The sequence below is a fragment of the Rhinolophus sinicus genome, linkage group LG03 (genome assembly GCF_036562045.2).
Source record: "Rhinolophus sinicus isolate RSC01 linkage group LG03, ASM3656204v1, whole genome shotgun sequence".
Lineage (NCBI taxonomy): Eukaryota > Metazoa > Chordata > Mammalia > Chiroptera > Rhinolophidae > Rhinolophus > Rhinolophus sinicus.
In genome coordinates, this window is record NC_133753.1 from 48,169,654 (window position 1) to 48,189,836 (window position 20,183).

The window sequence follows — 20,183 nt, forward strand, 5'->3', positions numbered from 1 at the left end:
GGGCTACACACCTCATTTCTGAATATCACTATGGTCACCTTCGAAGTACTCCCCTTGGGAAACTATGCACCAATGCCAGCACCTAGTTCACCCATTTTGCAACCCTGAATGGCCATCAGGGCTGTCATGGTATTACCCTTGATATCCTGAATGTCATAAAAAATGTCTTCCTTTCAATATTTCCTTTATATTCGGGTAAAGAAAGAAGTCATTGGGGTCCAGATGAAGTGAGTATGGAGGGTGTTCCAATACAGTTATTTGTTTACTGGCTAAAAACTCCCTCACAGATAGTGCCGTGTGAGCTGGTGCAGTGTCGTGATGCAAGAGCCATGAATTGTTGGCAAAAAGTTCAGGTCATCTAACTTTTTCATGCAGACTTTTCAGCACTTGCAAATAGTAAACTTGGTTAACTGTCCAGTTGGTACAAATTCATAATAAATAATCCTTTTGATATCGGAAAAGTTTAACAACATCGTTGCAACAAGTTCTCGAACTTAATTGTCCGACCTCAGACGTACATACATATGTATATACACACATACATATATACACATAAATATGTACATATATACATATATATGTACATGTATATGTATATGTGTAATTTTGATACTATACCACATGTCCCTGTTCATTTTATTTTTTAATCAATAATTTTTCTCTGTTTCAGATTGGATAATTTCTATTGATTTTTCTTCAAGTCTACTCTTTTTCTCTGTCATTTCCACTTTACTATTGAGCGCATACTAGGAGTTTTTAATTTCAGATATTGTGTTTTCAGGTGTAAAATTCCTGTTGAGTTCCTTTTTATAGTTTCCATTTCTCTGCGGAAAATTATGATCATTTTAGTAACTTTAAGTGTATTTCCCTTTATCTCATGTAAAATAGGTTATGGTGTCTTCCTGATAGTTTCAACATCTAGGTTATCTGATTTTTGGCGTCTGTTGAGAATCTTTTCCTTTGAGAATTGGTTATATTTTCCTGCCTTTTTTTCACACATCAAGTAATTTTGGATTGTATCCTGGATATTATGAATATTATATTGTATAGTCTCTAGTTCCTGTTATCCTCTGGAAAATGTTGATATTTTGTCTTAGCACACGACCTAGTTAAGTTCTGATCTTAAGTTGTGTTTTGCCTTCTGTGGATAACGGTTCATATCTAATTCAGTTCTTCCAACCTTTCGTATGTTTATTTGGGTCTGTTTTGCTGCCCTTTCTTGTTCCAGGGCCAGCCTGTGGAGTTTCTCTCAGGTCTAACTGCCTGTGCCTCTGTACTGCTCCATGATTGAGGCCTCCTTCAGGGCAGAGCCATGCGAAGTAGTTTTCTTTGGCTGCATGACAACCTTAGTGGCTTAAAACAACACATATTTATTATTTCAAAGTTTCTGTGGGTCAAGAGTCTAGGTGTGGCTTACCCGAGTCCTCTGCTTAAGGTCTCAAAATACTGCAATCAAGATGTTGGCTGGGACTGTGGTCTTATGTGGTGTAACCGATGAAGGATCTGCTTTGCTGGCAGAATTTAATTCTTTGTGGCTGTGGGATGGAGGACTTCAGTGTCTTGCCAACTATTGGTTAGAAGCTGCCCTCAGCTCATATATATCACTTTGGTTCCTTGCCAAATGGGCCTAAAAACACAGACAGACCATCACAGGGCAGCTTGCTTCTTCAAAGGGAGAGAGAAACTCCAGAAACTCCAGCAAGACGTCTACAATTTTATGCACATAATCTTGTACATGTCATCACTTTGCCATATTCTACTGGTTAGAAACAAGAGGGGAACTACTCAAGGACAAGAGCATCAGGAGGGAGAAGTTATCGGGTAGGCTACAACATGGGGGAAAAAAATGGGAAACTCACTCTAGTGAAGGTCACTTCTCCAAGTTTTGACTCCCTCCATTATCTGCTGCTTTGCTTACTTTTCAGAGTCTGGTAGATGTTTTGTATATTTTGTCCAGAATTTTTAGTTGTAATCATCATGAAGAGTGGGTTATGCCATGAGGAAACTGAAAGTTCATCATTGGATTTGGCAATAAAGAAGTCATTTAAAGAGCAATTTTTATAGAATAGTGTGAGTTAGAAACTTGACAGGAATGAGAGAGCGTAGAAGACTAGGAATTGGAGTCAGTGAGTGTAGACAGTATGATACTATACTATAAGGGGAGAACAGATAAATGGAGTGGTAACTGTTGGGGAGTTTGGAGTCAAGAAAAGGCTTTGTAACTTGCTTTTCTTTCTTTTTAAAAAAATGTATTATAATGTTCTATGTTACATTCATTACAGTGTTCCTTAGAATCCTTTACCCAACATAATTTTAAATAGCTGAATATTATTCAATTTGCTGCATATGCCAGAATTTGCTTCACTATTTGCCATTGGTTATATTTAATTATAAGTGGCACTGCAATGAATATACATTTTCTGAAACATCTCTATTTCCTAAGAACAAATTCCCCATGGTGCAGTTGTTGGGTCAGAGCATATGATTATTTTAAAAGGTATTGGCTAGTGCTGTGGAGTGTTCCTATGAGTTAGAGGAATGATTTTCTGGAAGAAACAGATAATTTTCAGCCCTCCTTAAATTTGCTTCAGTTTAATTGGGTTTTTAAAATATAATACTGGTTATCAGCTGCTTAAAAATTGAAGAAAGCGATTAATTATTGGATTCTGTGAACAAAGAAGAGTGGGTGTAGATGAAGAGAAAGCTGTTCTATTCATTCAAGACTGATGTTTTTTCATTATAATGGAAAATCCACAGGGCCAGAGAGTTTAAAATATAGGCAGAGAATTGGCTGAAGGTATTTACCATTGACTCTGGGACAGGGAAAGAAATCAGGCAACAGAGAGGTACGTAGGAAAAAGGGAAAGTTCTGTATCTCCTTCATATTAGATTTTTTATATATTTTAAGATTTGTTTTTAGTTAACCGTGTTTCTCCGAAAATAAGACCTAGCCGGGCAATCAGCTCTAATGCGTCTTTTGGAGCACAAATTAATATAAGACCCTATCTTATATTATATTATATTGTATAAGACTGGGTATTATAGCAAAGTAAGACCGGGTCTTATAGTAAAATAAGACCGGGTCTTAGGTTAATTTTTGCTCCAAAAGACGCATTAGAGCTGATTGTCCGGCTAGGTCTTATTTTCAGGGAGACATGATATATATATATATATATATATATATATATGTATGTAATTTTGAATTAATTATAGAGTTACAGGAAATTGCAAATATAGTTCACGGTGGTTTCGTGTACCCTTCACTCAGTTTCCTTCAGTGGTTACATCTGACATAATTATAATATAATATTGAAACCAAGAATTAGACTTGGTGTGATGTGTGTGTATAGTTCTATGTCAGCTCTCATTTTAAAATGTGTTTTTAAGTGATAATTGTCAACATATTGGAAAGTTTTTTCAATTATTTTTTTACTTCGTTTTCTTTATAGCCTTGATCACTGTTTGAAATTATTATTTTTGTGTGCTAATTATTTTATTTCTATCTTTTGTCTTTATTGTCTTTCCAAGTTTTCCAGTTTACTTTGAATTTCCTTGAAATTAGTGACATGCTGATCACACCTTTTAACAGGATTTAAGTGCTGATAGTGGCTTTATCTTTTTTTAAAGTTATTTTTAGAGATTTAAATAGAGATTTGGGAGGAAGAAAGTTGAATGTTGGAGTTGGTCACTACATTATCATATCTCTTATTAACATTTTTTGAATCCTTAATGATTAAATTATTTTATTTTTCAAAATAAAAATGTTTTTCCTTAAACTTTAAAAGTATATACATGTAGATCATATATCATATGTATATATGATCTATTATCACAAAGTAAAATTTTTATAGGCGATAAAAAAGATGGTAACAATTTTTAAAAATTTAGTGCTGGCCCTTTTCACATAGTTTAGTTAAAAAGATTTTAATAAAGTACTCAAATACCATACGGCTGTTCAGTATTTAGATTTATAAAGAACTGTTCATAAATTTATCTGCTAAGTCCAGTATCTCCGAGAGGTTTGACCTTTCAGTCTCTGTTTTCATTTTACCTAAAATAATTGTTAGTAAGCTCTTCAAAGCTTACAACCCCAGATGATATACATTTAATTGTGTGTCTTTTCCAAAGCAGCTTAGTTTCATCTACTTGTGAAATTGTTGAGGCAGTTGAACTCCCTGTTTGGCGACCTCTGCTGCTGTTGAGGAAACGCTTGTGTACTCATCTCAGTAGTTCTGATCCTGGCTGCACGTTAGAATCACCTAGGGAATTTAAAAATATACTGGTGCCTGGAGTTCACTCACTCAAGATTTGATTTAATTTTTTTTTTTTTTAAACTTCCTGATGATTCTTAAGTGCAGCCAAGGGTTGAATACCACTGAACTATGGTACCCACAATAGCTGATTTGTCATTCACTTCTAGTTTGCAGTTTCAAACAGGGCTTGAATGTATTCATTAATCTATGGCCTGTAACAAAAATTTTACATTTTCTCTGTACTTAGTTTTTACATTCTCAAGCGCTACCATAGTCTCCTCAATTACCAATGGTGTAATAGTGCTTTTTCATCACTACTATTTTTGAAAGGTAGAACCCTTTTCAAAGGTTGCATGTTATCTTTATCCTAAAGATTCATATCTACTGTTGAACTACTGTGTTTCCTTGAAAATAAGACTGGGTCTTATATTAATTTTTGCTCCAATACACATTAGGGCTTATGTTCAGGGGACATCATCCTGAAAAATCATGCTAGTGCTTATTTTCCAGTTAGGTCTTATTTTCGGGGAAACAGTATATCTGTACCGTGTTTCCCTGAAAATAAGACCTAGCCAGACAATCAGCTCTCATGCGTCTTTTGGAGCAAAAATTAATATAAGACCCGGTCTTATATTAATTAATAATTATTTTAATACTAAGACCCAGTCTTAATATAATATGATATGATATGATACGATACGATATAATATGATATAATATAATTTAATACCCTGTCTTGTTTTACTGTAAGACCGGGTCTTATATTAATTTTTGCTCCAAAAGACACATTAGAGCTAATTGTCCGGCTAGGTCTTATTTTTGGGGAAACGATAGCCTGAATCCAAATGCTCCTTTGACATTTTTTGAAACCATTTTCAAATATTTATTATTTCTTACATTGTTTCTTATTTTGAGTGCCTCTTCTCATTAACATTTCAACCCTTAAAACTTCTATAATTATAGGACACAATGGGATTAATTCCATTTAAAAAGTATCTGACGGGTAAAGATGAACACACCAGCATTTAAATTGATAATATTGTACCTAACTCTGAAATGGACTCAAAATGTGTGTGGCTGAGAATTTCTCTTGAACCCTTAACTATATTCCTGACAAAATGCAGCAAAATGCTGTTAGTAGGTGTGGAAAGTAAATTAATAGTGAGACTACATTAACCACATCACATTGAACGTCATTTCAGAAGGAGCTGGCTTTCTTGACTGTTTTCAACCTAATGTAGTGTTAAAAAAAGTTAACCATTGTTCTTACCTGGCTACACCTAAAAATGAAGAGGGAATTTACTATTGAATTAAATATTTTGATTTTGATTTTTTAGGTGATTCGGTCTGGGCAAAAATTAAGGAAAAAGTCTACTGACACAGGCGAGAAACGTGGAGGCTGGTTTAGTGGGTTTTGGGGTAAGAAGGAATGTAAAAAAAAAGATGAAGAATGTTTGATTCCTGAAAGTAAGTTCCAAGTCATAATTTATTGTACACTAATAAGAAAAAACTTTGTAAATTACATTTTAGCCCGTTAGTTGAATTTTGTTTCATAATACTTTTGAAATAAAAGCAGCCAAGTGTAGTAAACATATAAGTAAATACATCAGGCTGCCACATTTCTGTTTATGAAATTAAAACAAACCTTGGATTTTTTTTTTTTTTGAGAAAAATCATGTGTGTGAAATTTAAAAAGTTGAAATTCAGAAAACCAAAATGTTACTCTTTTGATTTATCACAAGGGAATAGCTATGTAATCACTTCAAGGTTAGGATATAGATCTTGTTATAGATATGGCATAGTTGTGAGATCCATCCCTGTTCTTTCACTATATGTATTTTGCCCATTTTCATTGTTGTGTAGGTATTTTAATTTGAAAATACCACAACTTATTTATTCATACTTTTGTTGATGGGCATTTGTGTTGTTTCTATTTCTTGGCTGTTATACTGCTATTAACTTTTTGTAAATGTCTTTTAGTGGGTATATGTAATATATTCTGTTAAGTATATTGTAAGGAGTGGAATTGCTGTGTCATAGTGTATGAGTATATTTAATTTTAATAGATTCTGCTACATAGTTTTCCAATATGGAAATATTTTCATCAGTAGTACATAAGGATTCTTCTTGCCCTCCATCCTTGTCAACTCTTGGCATTATCAGTCTTTTAAATTTAGTCATTCTAAATGGTGAGTGTGTAGTGGTATTTCATTGTGGTTTTAATTTGCATTCCCTGGGTGACTGAAGAGGTGTTTCACTTTTTTCATATAGTCATAGTTCATTAGATCTCCTTTTTTCTGAAGTGGCTTTTAAATCTCTTGTTCATTATTGGCTTGTCTTTTTTTACTGGTTTGTAGGAATTCTTTATATATGCATTACATTACATTATATTATATCACATTACATTACATCCACATAAATTATTCCTCTTATAACTGGAAGTTTGTACCCTTTGACTACCTTCACCCGTTGTCCTGCTCTTCACCCCAGGAACCACCAGTCTGTTCTCTGTTTCTGTGAATCTGGTCTTTTTAGATTGTACATATGAGTAAGATTATACAGTATTTTGCAGATATGTTCTCCCATTCTGTAGGTTTCATTTCTCAGTCTGACTTTTTCCACTTAGCATAATGACCTCAAATTTCATCCATGTTGTTGCAAATGGCAGGGTTTCCTTCTTTTTTATGGCTCAGTGTTTCATTGTGTATATCTCACCACATTTTCTTTATCTGTTCATCTGTCAAGGACCCTTAGGTTGTTTCCATGTCTTGGCTATTGTGAATTGTGCTGCAATGAACATGGAGGTGCACATACCTCTTTGGGATAGTGATTTTTTTTCTTTCAGATATACTATACCCAGAAGTGGAATTGCTGGATCATATGGGAGTTCTGTGTTTCATCTTTTTGAGGAACATCTATATTGTCTTCTATAGTGACTGTACCAGTTGACATTCGTACCAACAGTGTACAAGGGTTCCCTTTTCTCCACATCTCTGCCTTGTTATTTATTGTCTTTTTGATAATCATTCTAACAGGTGTGAGATGAGATCTCATTGTGGTTTTGATTTGTATTTCCCTCTTGATTAGTGATGTTGAGCATTTTTTCATGTATCTATTGGCCATTTAAATATCCTCTTTGGAAAAATGTCTATTTAGGTCCTTTGCTTATTTTTAATTGGATTTTTTTTTGCTATTGAATTGTATGAGTTTCATGTATATTTTGTATATTAACACCTTATCATATGTGTGGTTTGCAGATATATTCTCCCATTCTGTAGGTTTCCTTTTTATTTTGACCCTTCTTTTTTCCTATGCAGAAGCTTTTTAGTTTGATCTGTTAGTCCCATCTGTTTAGTCCCATCTGTTTATTTTGGCTTTTGTTACTTGCGCCTTCAGTGTCATATACATAATATCATTGCCAAGACTCATGTCAAGGAGCTTTCCCTCTGTGTTCTTCTAGGAGTTTTATGGTTACAGGCCCTTCATTTAAGTCTTTTATCCGTTTCAAGTTAATTTTTATGAGTGGTTTAAGCTAAGGGTCTAGTTTCATTCTTTTGCATATGAATATCTGGTTTTTCTAGTATTATGTATTGAAGAGCCTGTCTTTTCTTCATTGAGTATTCTTGTCTCCCTTGTCAAATATTAGTTCACTGTATATGCATGGGTTTATTTCTGGGCTCTTGATTCTGTTTCATTGGTCTATGTGTCTGTTTTTATTCCAGGACCATATTGTTTTGATTACCAGAAGTTTGTAATATAGTTTCAAATCAGGAAGTGTGATGCCTCCAGCTTTGTTCTTCTTTCTTAAGATTGCTTTAGCTGTTTGGGGTCTTTTGTGGTTCCATACAAATTTTAGGACTGCTTTTTCTATTTCCATAAAAAATTCCTTTGGAATCTTCATAGGAATTGCATTGAATCTATAGATTACTTTGGGTAGTATGTATATTTTAACAGTATTCTTTCAAGCCATGAACACAGGATAGCTTTCCATGTATTTTTGTCTTCAGTTTTTTTCATGAGTGTCTTATAGTTTTCACATCCTTCATTAGATTTATTCCTAAGTATTATTTTTGATGTTATTGTAAATGTGATTTTCTTTATTTCTTTTTCAGAAAATTCATTTTTAATATATAGAGACACAACTGAGTTTTGTATATTGATTTGTAGCCTTATCTTTACTGAATTTGTTTATTAGTTGTAACTTATTTTTGGAGTCTCATATTTTCTTCATATTAAGATCAGATCATCTGCAAGTAGAGACATTTTTACTTCTTTCTTTCTGATTTGGATACCTTTTCTGTCTTTTTCTTGCCTCATTGCTCTGGCTAGAACTTCCAATGTTACGTTGAATAGAAGTGGTGAGAGTGGGCACCCTTGTCTTGTTCCTGATCTTAGAGGAAAAGCTTAATCTTTCACCATTGAGTATGATGTTAACTGTGAGCTTGTCAGATATGGCAATTACTATTTTGAGGTACATTCTTTGTATACTCAATTTGTTGAGAGAGTTTTTATCATGAGTGGATGTTGTATTTTGTCAAATGTTTTTCTGGGTATATTGAGATGATCATGTAATTTTTGTCTTTCATTCTATTCATGTGATGTATCACATTTGTTAGTTTGTATATACTGAGCCATCATGGCATCCCAGAGATGAATCCCACTTAATGATGGTGTATGATCCTTTTAATGTGCTGCTGAATTTGGTTTGCTAGTATTTTGCTGAGAATTTCTGCATTTACATTCATCAGTGATATTGGCCTGTAGTTTTCATTTCTGGTAGTGCCCTTTTCTAGCTTTGGTATCAAGTTAATGCTGGTCTTGCAAAATGAGTTTGGGAATGTTCCCTCAATTCAATTTTTTTAAACAGTGTGGAGGATTGGGATAACTTCTTCTTTAAATGTTTGGTAGAATTCATCAGTGAATGCATCTGGTCATGGGCTTTTCTTTGTTGTGAGGTTTTTGATTACTCATTGAATCTCCTTACTCATTACTGGTCTGCTTAGGTTTTCTGTTTCTTCATGATTCAGTCTTGGTAGAGTGTATGTTTCTGGATATTTATCCAATTTTTTTCTAGATTGTCAAATTTGTTGTTGGATAGGTGTTCGTAGTAGTCCCTTGTGGTATCAGTTGTAATGTCTCTTCTTTCATTTTAAAATTTTATTTTTGTGTGTTTTTTCTCTTTTTTTCTTGGTTAGTCTAGATAAAGGTTTGCCAATTTTGTTTATCTTTTCAAAGTTCCAACTCCTGTTAATTTTTTTTCTGTTGTTTTCGTATTCTCCATTTCATTTATTTCTGTTCTAATCTTTATTATTTTCTCTTTTTTCTTCTAACTTTGGGCTTAGGTTTGTTCTCTTTTTCTAGTTCCTTGAACTACAACTAAAGTTAGGTTGTTTGTTTGTGATCTTTCTTTTTTCTTGATGCAGGCATTTATTGCTATAAACTTCCCTCTTAGAACTGCTTTTGTTTTATCTGATAAATTTTGGTATGTTGTAGTTTTATTTTCATTTTTTTTTTTCCTCTCCCTTTGCTTTCTTCTTTGATTCATTGGTGGTTGGGGAGTGCATTGTTTAATTTCCAGGTATTTGTGAATTTTGTAGATTCCCTCCTGTTGAGTTCTAGTTTCATTCCATTGTGGTTAGAAAATATGCTCGATATAATTTTATCTTCTTGAATTTTTTGAGATTTGTTTCATGGCCTAATATATGACTTTTCTAAACAGTGTTCCATGTGGGCTTGAGAAGAATGTTTATTCTGCTGCAGTTGGGTGGAATGTTCTTTGCATGTCTGTTAGGTCCCTTTGGCCTGTAGCATTGTTCAAATCCATTTTTTCCTTATTGATTCTCAGTCTGAATGATCTATCTGTTGTTGACAGTGGGCCATTACAGTCACCAACTAATATTACATTGCTGTTTATATCTCCTTTTTAGTTCTATTATTATATATTTAGGTGCTCCAATGGGTGCATAAGTATTTGTTACATCTTCTTGACAGATTGACCCCTTTATCATTATATAATGACGTTATTTATCTCTTTGTACCGTTTGTAATTTAAAGTATATTTTCTGGTATAAGTATACTACTCCTGTTATTTTTATTTATCGTTTTTCTTACTGTTTGTTTGAAATATATTTTCCCATCCTTTCACTCTGTGTGTAGCCTTAAAGCTAAAGTGAGTCTCTTGTGGGCAGCATATCACTGTATCTTATTTTTTTTAAAATCCGTTCTGCCGTTCTGTGTCTTTTGATTGGAGAATTGAATCCATTTACATTTAAAGTAATTGTTGATAGGTAAGGACTTACTATTGCCATTTTATTGATTGTTTTCCAACTATTTTGTAGATACTTTGTTCCTTGCTTCCTCTCTTGTTGTCTTCCTGTGTGGTTTGGTGATAATCAGCTCCCTGGTTCTCTCTTCTACCTCTAACCTTAACCTATCAATTTTTGGGTCAGGATTTTTTTTTCTTTGTGTCTTGTTAACTCTCCAAAGTCACCAAGCAAATGTTCGTGATATTTTGTCTAGTTTTCGAGCCCGAGGATTGGTCTGAATTAGTTTGCTTTATTTAAAGCTGCTGAATTAAATCTTTATGCCACAAATATTTTTATCAAGTTTCATTTTTATTACTATTAAACCTAAGAGAAATTTAATTTTAGATTTTGTAAATGTCCTATTTGAGCAAGCAATCTTGTATTGAATTTCCTAATTTTTTTTACAGTGAGCATATTGATACAAAACCTACTATATTTTTTTAATCACTATAATTCAACAAATTTAAATAAGAAACAATTAGTAAAGAAAGTAATAATTACTTCAACTTTAACAATTTTCATTCATTCTTTTGGTTAGTATGTTGCTCATATAATGACACTGAAGTTAGTAAGCACCTCTGTTACAATAAGAGAAAACAAAAATATTCCGGAAATACTGAAAATTCAGATAATTGGCTTGGGTACCCAAGTATCTCAGCGACCAGGAGCACAAGCACTTAAGTAAGTTTTAAAAAACTTATTTCAATTTTTATCTCTTTGAATGACTTTAGGCCCCCAAAATGTGTCATTTAGCATTAAAAAAAGCTGGTTAATAGTAGTTTTTATGTAGTTTATTTTTGTGTATATGTGTCAAGGTAATCATTTTATATTTTAGTTTGTTTTATTGTGGAATAATATGAAGAACTCATCATTAGTTCTATCCTTCTTTACTTTATAAATATTTATTGGATACTATTTAATTTATAGATTTGGTACTATGAATACTGTAGGAACAGTAAGTTTCTTTTTAAAGAAGTTTATGTTGTAGTTGATAAGAGGAGATACTCAAAAAGTTAATAATTTAAGACTGTATAACATATTAGAAATCTCGTGAGAAGGTGCTGTAAAATTAAATACTTGAAGTTAATGCTGCCCAAGCTCAGTTGTGGAAGAGAAAAACTTGATCTAGGATAATTGGGGCTTCGGCTAGCTGAATGGAAAGGACTAGGAGAAGCAGGGATGAGGCAGGAGAGTGTTCGGGGTGACGTGAAATAGGGATATGAGTTCCATGAGTTTACTGTTGCATGCATTCATGCCTTAGTCATCAGAACTTCTGTGCAGTGTTCTGGAATTGGCTAAAGTTGGTTTTTTATGTGGATAAGGAGAACAAAAACCAAACCAAAAAAGGACAAACAGAAAAACCCTGGACTATGTAGGTAATTGAATGGTACGCTAAGGAGTTTGGGCTTCAACTCTGGGTAATGAGCATGGTCCTGGATCTCAGTGGAGTTTTTTTTTTAAGGAAAATTTGTATTTTAAACTATTCCATTACAAAACATCTTATTTATATCATTTCTTTTTTTCTTACTGGATTGTAGGGTTGAAGCAAAATTAGAACATTGGTATATAACAGGTCTGAGACAACAGGATACTATACCATCACTTGTAGCTTCAATTGGTGATACTGCATCATCCTTGCTTAAGATTGAATTTGAAACCAATCCAGAGAATAGTCCTGCTGACCAGACTCTGGTCATTCAGTCTCAGCCTGTGGAGGTCATCTATGATGCTGTAAGTGCAAAGAGAAAGTGAATCTTTATTAAACCCATCTTATACGTCTGACATATGGTTTTCTTATTTTTTCTCTTTCATATTTAATATTTATATACTTAGCAGCTAAGTTTACTACCACAAATTTCTTGTTTTAAAAGCAGTACATGTTTAGCAGTTAATTTTGATATTTTTATGTGCTACAGATTTTTTCTACTGTAAAAATCTGTAAGCTGTATTTATGCTTATGTCAAATTAAAAAAAAGCTGAGACACTGTTAAAAAATTCTGTGTTTATTGTACCAACTACTCCCAGTTGTTACACACTTACTTCTACTCCAGTTTATATTTGCTTATTCTTCCTTTCTCTTTAATGTTTAGACCCAATTCAAAGAGCTTTAGAAGTAATTGAAAGAATTTTAAATATTGTTCATGTGAGAAAAAACATCAGCGTTTAGATATTATTGAAAATGATGGTTCAAATTCTGTATCTATAGCTTCATCTGTTATTCAGACTCTTACCTCAACTCAAGCTAGCCTGGAGAATGGGCATGGTTCACTCATTGCATCACTTGTAGGTTGGCTCCATCCTGTTGTGATCTCTGACTTATTTTACTTTATAGTTTAGAAATGGATTCATGGTGTTGATGGAAGGCATTATATAAAAACTTCAGAACTCGTGTTCTCAGATTTAAAAACATTTTAAAAATTGTAGTAACATACATATAATTTACCATCTTAGACATTTTTAAGTGTGTAGTTCAGTAGTGTTAAGTACATACACATTGTTGTGAGTCCTGTCTCTAGAACTCATCTCATCTTGCAAAATGTCTGATTTTTTAAGTTTAAGTTTTGGTTATAAGTAAGGACTCTACAACTTTCTTATTTCCTCTCTAAACTTCAAAGTGCAGGGGAATTCTATTTCAGTATAACGAAGTGGAGTTTCACTCACCTTCTGTCTTATTGTGTTAAAACTAGAAGTAATATCCATTGCTACTCAACACAACACCATAGAACAACATACTTAAGGTTACTCTAACGATAAGAACACATTTGTTGCCTCTCTAGTGAGCTTGTTTGGGCTGTTTCTTTTTGCAGATCCTCTCTCACTCTAGAGGGAGATGCAGCAGGGTAGAATATCTTTGGAGGTACCTCTTAGTTTAAAGCCTAGTTTAGAATTAAACTGAAAGTTTAAAATTTATAAAATAGAAAGTGCTTTATATAACTTGCTTATATTTTGAATTATTTTACAGGAAACCATTAATGCAGTGGTTGAATTTTTTCAATCAAATAAGGGATTAGATCTTGAGCAAATAACATCAGCTACATTGATGAAGCTGGAGGAAATTAAAGAGAGAACAGCAACAGGTAAAGAATTGGCCTGTCTGCATAAGCATCAATCAGATTCTCAAAATTTTGTCTATTCTAATGTAAATACTGTATTTAAAATAGTATAGGTTGCTGGGTTTTTGTTTTTTGTTTTTGTTTTAAATTCAGGCCATATTATACAATAGAGTTGCATTGCATGTACATGGCTTAAGCAAAGTCAAATATACCTACTAGGCTAGATGAGAAAGAAAATAACAAGGGGCTCTCATGATTCTGTCTGCACTTACTTTTAAGAACTTGTGCCTCAGAGTGAGCTTGAGATGGAAAACATTCCTCTGTCTCAGTTCTTAAACTGTTCGCCATACTGCGTGATACAGGAGATAAGATATACACTTTTGTACAACATGGCCTCTGAACTGAAGCCACCTTCTTTATCTGGTTGCTTAGCTAGAGAAATAACAAATTATTCTATCTCTAGATAAAGTACTAGCTATGTTGGGTTTACTGTACTGTGCAGTGATATGATTGATTGTTGTTCATTGACCATATGCAATTTCACTTTACATACTGAATTGAAAATGTAATCTGTGAGAAGAACTAATGTTCCTCTATAATACCTTTTAAATGATATTGTTATTCTTGTGTTAATAATGTGAGTACATATTTCAACTTGACCCTGTGATCTTTCATTTTCTTCCTTTAGGGCTTACACATATTATTGAAACTCGAAAAGTCCTTGATTTAAAGATAAATCTGAAACCTTCTTATCTAATAGTCCCACAGACAGGTTTCCATCACAAAAAGTCAGATCTTCTCATTTTGGATTTTGGTACATTTCAGGTAGGTATATATCATTTCTGTCTGCCATTTTTCGCTCAGCTTGGTAGCTAGCTATGTGTAGTTTGCTCTTTCCCCTCAAAATTCACTTAAACCTAGACTTATTTCTTGTTAGCATTTTGTCAAGCCTAGCTTAGATTGAGTATTTTATATATATATATTTTTAGCTATTAGAAAACAAAAAAGCCCTGAAATATTTTATAATGGTGGATGATTTGATGTTGTGGACTGGATTACTGCTGTCTTCTCCTAATTGGAGAGAAGTACTCCTAGTTTACAAATACTCATAGGTTTCCAGAATTTAATTACACAGTGTTATTTGTTAATTTACATATTTTGACAACAGGAAATGAATATATGTTTGTTAAGCCACTGTTAGCAACTGAGTAGAATAAGAGAACTCTAAGGTTTGGGGTGTTGAACCTCTTAGAAATCCAAGGCTCTGAGAAAAGTAAAGATTCCCAAAAATATAGTCCTGAATCGATCTTTGCTTTCTTTGAGAAGAAGAAAAAGGAAGTAGAGAGTGGAGATAAGTTATAATGGACTAATTATTCTAGTGATGTAGCGGGGAGAAGGAAGAATAAAACCTGCTGCTTCATGGTTAAGAGTTTAGGAGAGGTAGTAGGGCAGCTGAGCCGTAAGTGGTGATAACTCCTGAGAGTCAGGAAGAATTGCGTGTCTAGACAGGTTATTTGAGATAGACGGCTATGTAGCTGCTTTCCTAGTTAATGCAGATGTGCTGAGCAACATATTACCCGAACATAATAGAGATGTATGCTGAAATTTTATATTCCTAATAAAGTATTTGCAAATATCAGAAAATTGAGCAAAGTGTGAATTCATTAATGATCGTGTTTTCATTTTGGTTAGGTTTTAAGAAAATGCAACTAAAGTATGTTGATGTATGTTCTTTTCTGTTTAAAAAACTGAAGTTTTTTTCTCCATTATAGCTTAACAGTAAAGATCAAGGTTTACAGAAGACTAATAATTCATCTTTGGAGGAAATAATGGATAAAGCATATGATAAGTTTGATGTTGAAATAAAAAGTGTGCAACTACTCTTTGCAAGAGCAGGTAATATGTCGCTCAGTTTTTAGGATCTTGAAATTAGGTTGAGTAGCTTTGTGTGTGTGCATGTGTATTGACGCTGAGGACGTTTTGAACACATCCTGTTGGTCACTTAAGAAAATCAAACCGAGCCCATCACTGCAAATCCTTGTCACAGTTACAAATAGAGATTAAAAATTTGTTTATTCATATTAGGGTACATAGCACCATTTTAATCTAAGTCCAGTGATTGCCTAATTTTTTCTAATGTGACTGTGAAACTGCCCAGAACACAAAATAGAAGTTGCAATTGGATTAAATTCCTCTGTCCCAGTGTTGTTTTCCTTTGATGCCTTTATTTTTAAAGATTTTGCTATATTAGCCTAGCCTTTATTTCAGTAGGTATTACATCTTCTACTTTTGTAGATATCTGAGAAGTATGGATATAGTCTTAAAATCTTAAAGGTAGTTAATTTAATTATTTTCCAAAAGCTTTCATGTTTTCTACTGCTTAAGTAAAGATTGCTAGTTCTTTATACTTTTTCAGTTTTTAAAAGCAGTATTTGATAAGTATTCTTGAGTATATCACTTTATAGTGGGCCATTGGAGGAAAAGACATAATCTCTGTGTATAGAGTGTATGCTCTAGCAGGAGTGATGAGATTTATTAAAATGTAAATATATAATGCTCTACTTACATTGCATTAATGGAGCCTATTAATTCCTTAAAGGGAAGTACCTACACAGACCATTAAGATTGGCTTTTCTTTTGTATGCACTCAATAATAATTGCTTGAATTATAAGTGATAAAAGATGTTTAGTCATTGCCGTAAGTTAAATCTGCGTGGTTCTGTTAGTCATTGAAAAGTCTGGTTTGGGGACCATATTATTTGAAGGAAAGTAATTATTAACATGTTTTTTGTCATAAAATCTTGGTTTATAAAACTCATTTTTGCTTTAGAATTGTGTGCTGAACTAATTGTGTGCATTTAGGAACCCGAGAAACCTCTTTTTTCTATGTTATATTTTTCCCTTTTTTTTAATTGGGGAATATTGGGGAACAGTGTATTTCTCCAGGGCCCATCAGCTCCAAGTCAAGTCATTGTTCTTCAATCTACTTGTGAAGGGCACAGCGTAGCTCCAAGTCCATTCGTGGTTTTCAATCTTAGTTGAAGGGGGCGCAGCCCACCAGCCCATGCAGGAATTGAACCAGCAACCTTATTGTTAACACGTTGCGTACGGCGGGGTTTAAATCCCTCATACCCCTCTGTTCCGGCAGGTTTTTAAAAGAAACTACTTTAAAATGCACTCTTCTCTTTAAAGTGTAAATGCTTCTATGTCATTTATTATTTTTCTATGGAATTTTTTAGGATTTACTCACCTATGATGTTAGTAATCCCTCCTGGTGTGATACTGCAGAAAGCAGCTTCCTTTGTGCAGTGGGACAATATGTATTTCATGAGGTATCACCGAAGAGTTAAATAAAATAATTTGGTGTTTTTCCAAAAATAACATAATTTGAAATCGCCTAAGGGATACTAAGGTTCCAAATGTTATAAACAAATCACTACAGTTCTGGAAAACTCTGTTTATTTGTACATCCACTGTTGTGAATGTAACATGTGAAATGACTCTCATGGGTGAAAAAATGTATCTGATTCAAAAATCACTATTTTTTTTAGAAAAAAAAAAAATGAATTCTAGAAAGTGTACATATGATGCAGACTTTATTCATTAACGACATTTGCCCGTTAGATATTAATGAAACACAAATAATTCAATAAAATATGTAAAGTAAAGAGTCAACATTAAAAACAAGAATTCTTGTTATCCGTCCTTAACGTGTGGCTCAGAAAAAAACGAAGATTCTCGTGATCCGTACACAACGTGTTAAGAGCTCGCACTCTAACCAACTGAGCCATCCGGCCGCCCGCCGGCAGCTCAGAGGCAGCTTGTTGTCTTCTATTTAGTTGTGGAGGGTGCAGCTCACTGACTCGTGTGGGAATCGAACCGGCAACACTGTTGTTAAAGAGCTTGGGCTCTAAACAACTGAGCCATCCGGTTGCCTCTTCCCACCCCCCTCCTTTTTTTTTTGACTGCAACAACCCACCCTGATCTCTAATTCTGTAATCAAGGCAATAAATTCCTGTTTTTTCCTGTTTTCTTTAAAATGCAAGATGTTATATAAACATTTTCCAAATAAGTATTTTGAATTACTTTTATATCACAGCCTTTGAGCCTTTGAATCTTGTCAGTATGTATTTAAAAAAAAATAGGTTAACTTGTATACTGAAAGAAGTAAAAGGTGGCATTCATTGAATATGTTTAACTATTTTCTAATAAATTAGAATAGTTTTCCACAGAATATCTGGTGAATTAAAAATATTTAATAAATAAAAACTAGTCATTTAATTTTTAAAATTTTTTTTAAAGAGGAAAACTGGAAAACATGTCGATTCCAGCATCCATCAACTATGCATATTTTGCAACCCATGGATATTCATGTTGAGTTGGCCAAGGCAATGGTAGAAAAAGACATTAGAATGGCCAGGTAATGTATGAATTTTCTTTATATTATAAAATAAGCAAGGTGAAATGTATCTGCATCAGTTACTGGATTTTAAGAAAGCAAAGCTAGATTTCTGAAGGACCAAAAAAATAATGATTATTTTATAGCAGAACTGTATTTTTAAGAAAATATGAATTTGAATTATATATCACCTCTCCTATTTCAGAAGTTTTTGGACGTTTAACATTCTGTAAAAATTGGTTATCCCTGTTTTTGAATGGATCAAATCCAAGGTTTAATATTGATTAATTAAAACATATAAAAAGATTAGAGGTTGTTTTGATTATGAAACCATAAAAATCTTGAGAATAATCAATCTAAGGGAATGAAAAGTAGAAACTGAATTTTGAAGTTAAGTGGATAATTATGAAATATTTATGCTGCCTTCTTAAAAACAGCCTTGTTGAAGGATTATTGGCATTCAGTAAGGTACATCTGTTTAAAATGTACAAATTGATACGTTTTGACTTATTTATATATCTGTGAAACCATCACCACAATCAAGATAATGAACATATCCGTCATCCCCCAAAGTCCTGCCATTTTATTCCCTCCTTCCTATTCCTACCTGCTAACTCCTCTCCCCTCAATCCCTGGACAACGTTGATCTGCTTTCTGACACTAGAGATTTGTTAAAAATTTCCAGAATTTTGTATAAGTAGAATCATACACTTTCAGTTCTTTTGTTTGGCTTCTTTCATTTAGCGTAATTCGTTTGAAATTTATTCATGTTGTATGTATTAGTGCTTCACTGATAATCTTTATCAGATGGATGTTAAACCAATCTTGCATTAGTGGATAAACCTCATTTGGTAGTGACATATTATTCTTTTAAAATATTGTTGGATTTGGATGTGGTTTGCTAAATTTTGTTATGAAATTTTATGTGATACTAGAGATAGTGGTCTCTGCTTTTATTTACTTGTTTTGGTAATCATAGTATTGGTAATACTGGCTTCATGGAATGAATTTTCTGGAAGAGTTGTGTAGAATTGATATTATTTCTTCCAGTGAAGCCATCTGGACCTAGAGGTTTCTTTTTCTGGAGGGGTTTTTAACCTAAAACTTCAATTTATTTAATAGATAATAGGGTTATGCAGATCATCTTTTTTTTTTGAGTGATCTTTGGTAGTTTGTCCTTCAAGGAAGAAATTTGTCCATCTTATCTTAGTTTTTGAGTTTATTGTCATAAAATTGTTCATAGTTTTGCATTACTTTTTAATACATGTAGATTCTGTAGTGATGCTCTCTCACTCCTAATATTAGTAATTGTGCCTTTTCTATCTTTTTCCTCCTTAGTCTAGCTACACGTTTATCAATTTTGTTGATCTTCTGAAGGAATCATCTTTTGGTTTCAGTTATCTTCTCTATTCTGTTTTTTTTGTTTTGTTTTGTTTTGTTTTTTAAGATTTTATTGGGGAAGGGGAACAGGACTTTATTGGGGAACAGTGTGTACTTCCAGGATTTTTCCCAAGTCAAGTTGTTGTCCTTTCAATCATAGTTGTGGAGGGTGCAGCTCAGCTCCAGGTCCAGTTGCTGTTGTTAGTTGCAGGGGCAACCTTGTGGTTGAGACAACGCGCTCCACCCAACTGAGCCATCTGGGAGGCAGCTCAGCTCAAGGTGCCGTGTTCAATCTTAGTTGCAGGGCAGAGCCCACCATGCCTTGCAGGAGTCGAGGAGTTGAATAGGCGACCTTGTAGTTGAGAGCCCACTGGCTCATGTGGGAATCGAATTGGCAGCCTTCGGCATTAGAAGCACGGAGCTCCAACCGTCTGAGCCACTGGGCCGGCCCCTCTATTCTGTTTTTTATTTCATTGATTACCAGTCTTGTGTTTTCTAACTGCCGTTTTTTTTTCTTTTCTTACTTTGGGTTTCATTTGCTATACTTTTTTAGTTTCTTAAGGTAGAAGCTGAGACCATTAACTTGAGACCTTTCTGGTTTTCTAATATTGGCATTTAGTGCTGTAAATTTTCCTTGAAATACTGCTTTACTGTACCCCAAACCTTTTGAAACTCTTCAATCAGTAAGCTGGAGTGTTTTTAGGAGTTTCCTCATCTGTTTCCCATATTTCAACTGTCCTTTGTTGACTGATGTCCAATGTCTTTGAAATCATTGTTTGATATATTTTGTCCA

At 33.7% G+C, this 20,183-nt stretch overlaps 1 protein-coding gene across 1 annotated transcript in view; it reads left to right on the forward strand.

Moving 5' to 3' along the window:
• Nucleotides 1-20,183, forward strand: part of VPS13C (vacuolar protein sorting 13 homolog C) — a 168,383-nt gene that overhangs the window by 48,007 nt on the left and 100,193 nt on the right. The window contains exons 17-23 of the mRNA XM_074327646.1: nucleotides 5,591-5,767; nucleotides 11,097-11,239; nucleotides 12,097-12,289; nucleotides 13,521-13,635; nucleotides 14,300-14,436; nucleotides 15,384-15,507; nucleotides 17,914-18,031. Of these exons, the coding sequence (XP_074183747.1) occupies nucleotides 5,591-5,767; nucleotides 11,097-11,239; nucleotides 12,097-12,289; nucleotides 13,521-13,635; nucleotides 14,300-14,436; nucleotides 15,384-15,507; nucleotides 17,914-18,031 (1,007 nt within the window). The remainder of the gene's footprint in view (nucleotides 1-5,590; nucleotides 5,768-11,096; nucleotides 11,240-12,096; nucleotides 12,290-13,520; nucleotides 13,636-14,299; nucleotides 14,437-15,383; nucleotides 15,508-17,913; nucleotides 18,032-20,183) is intronic.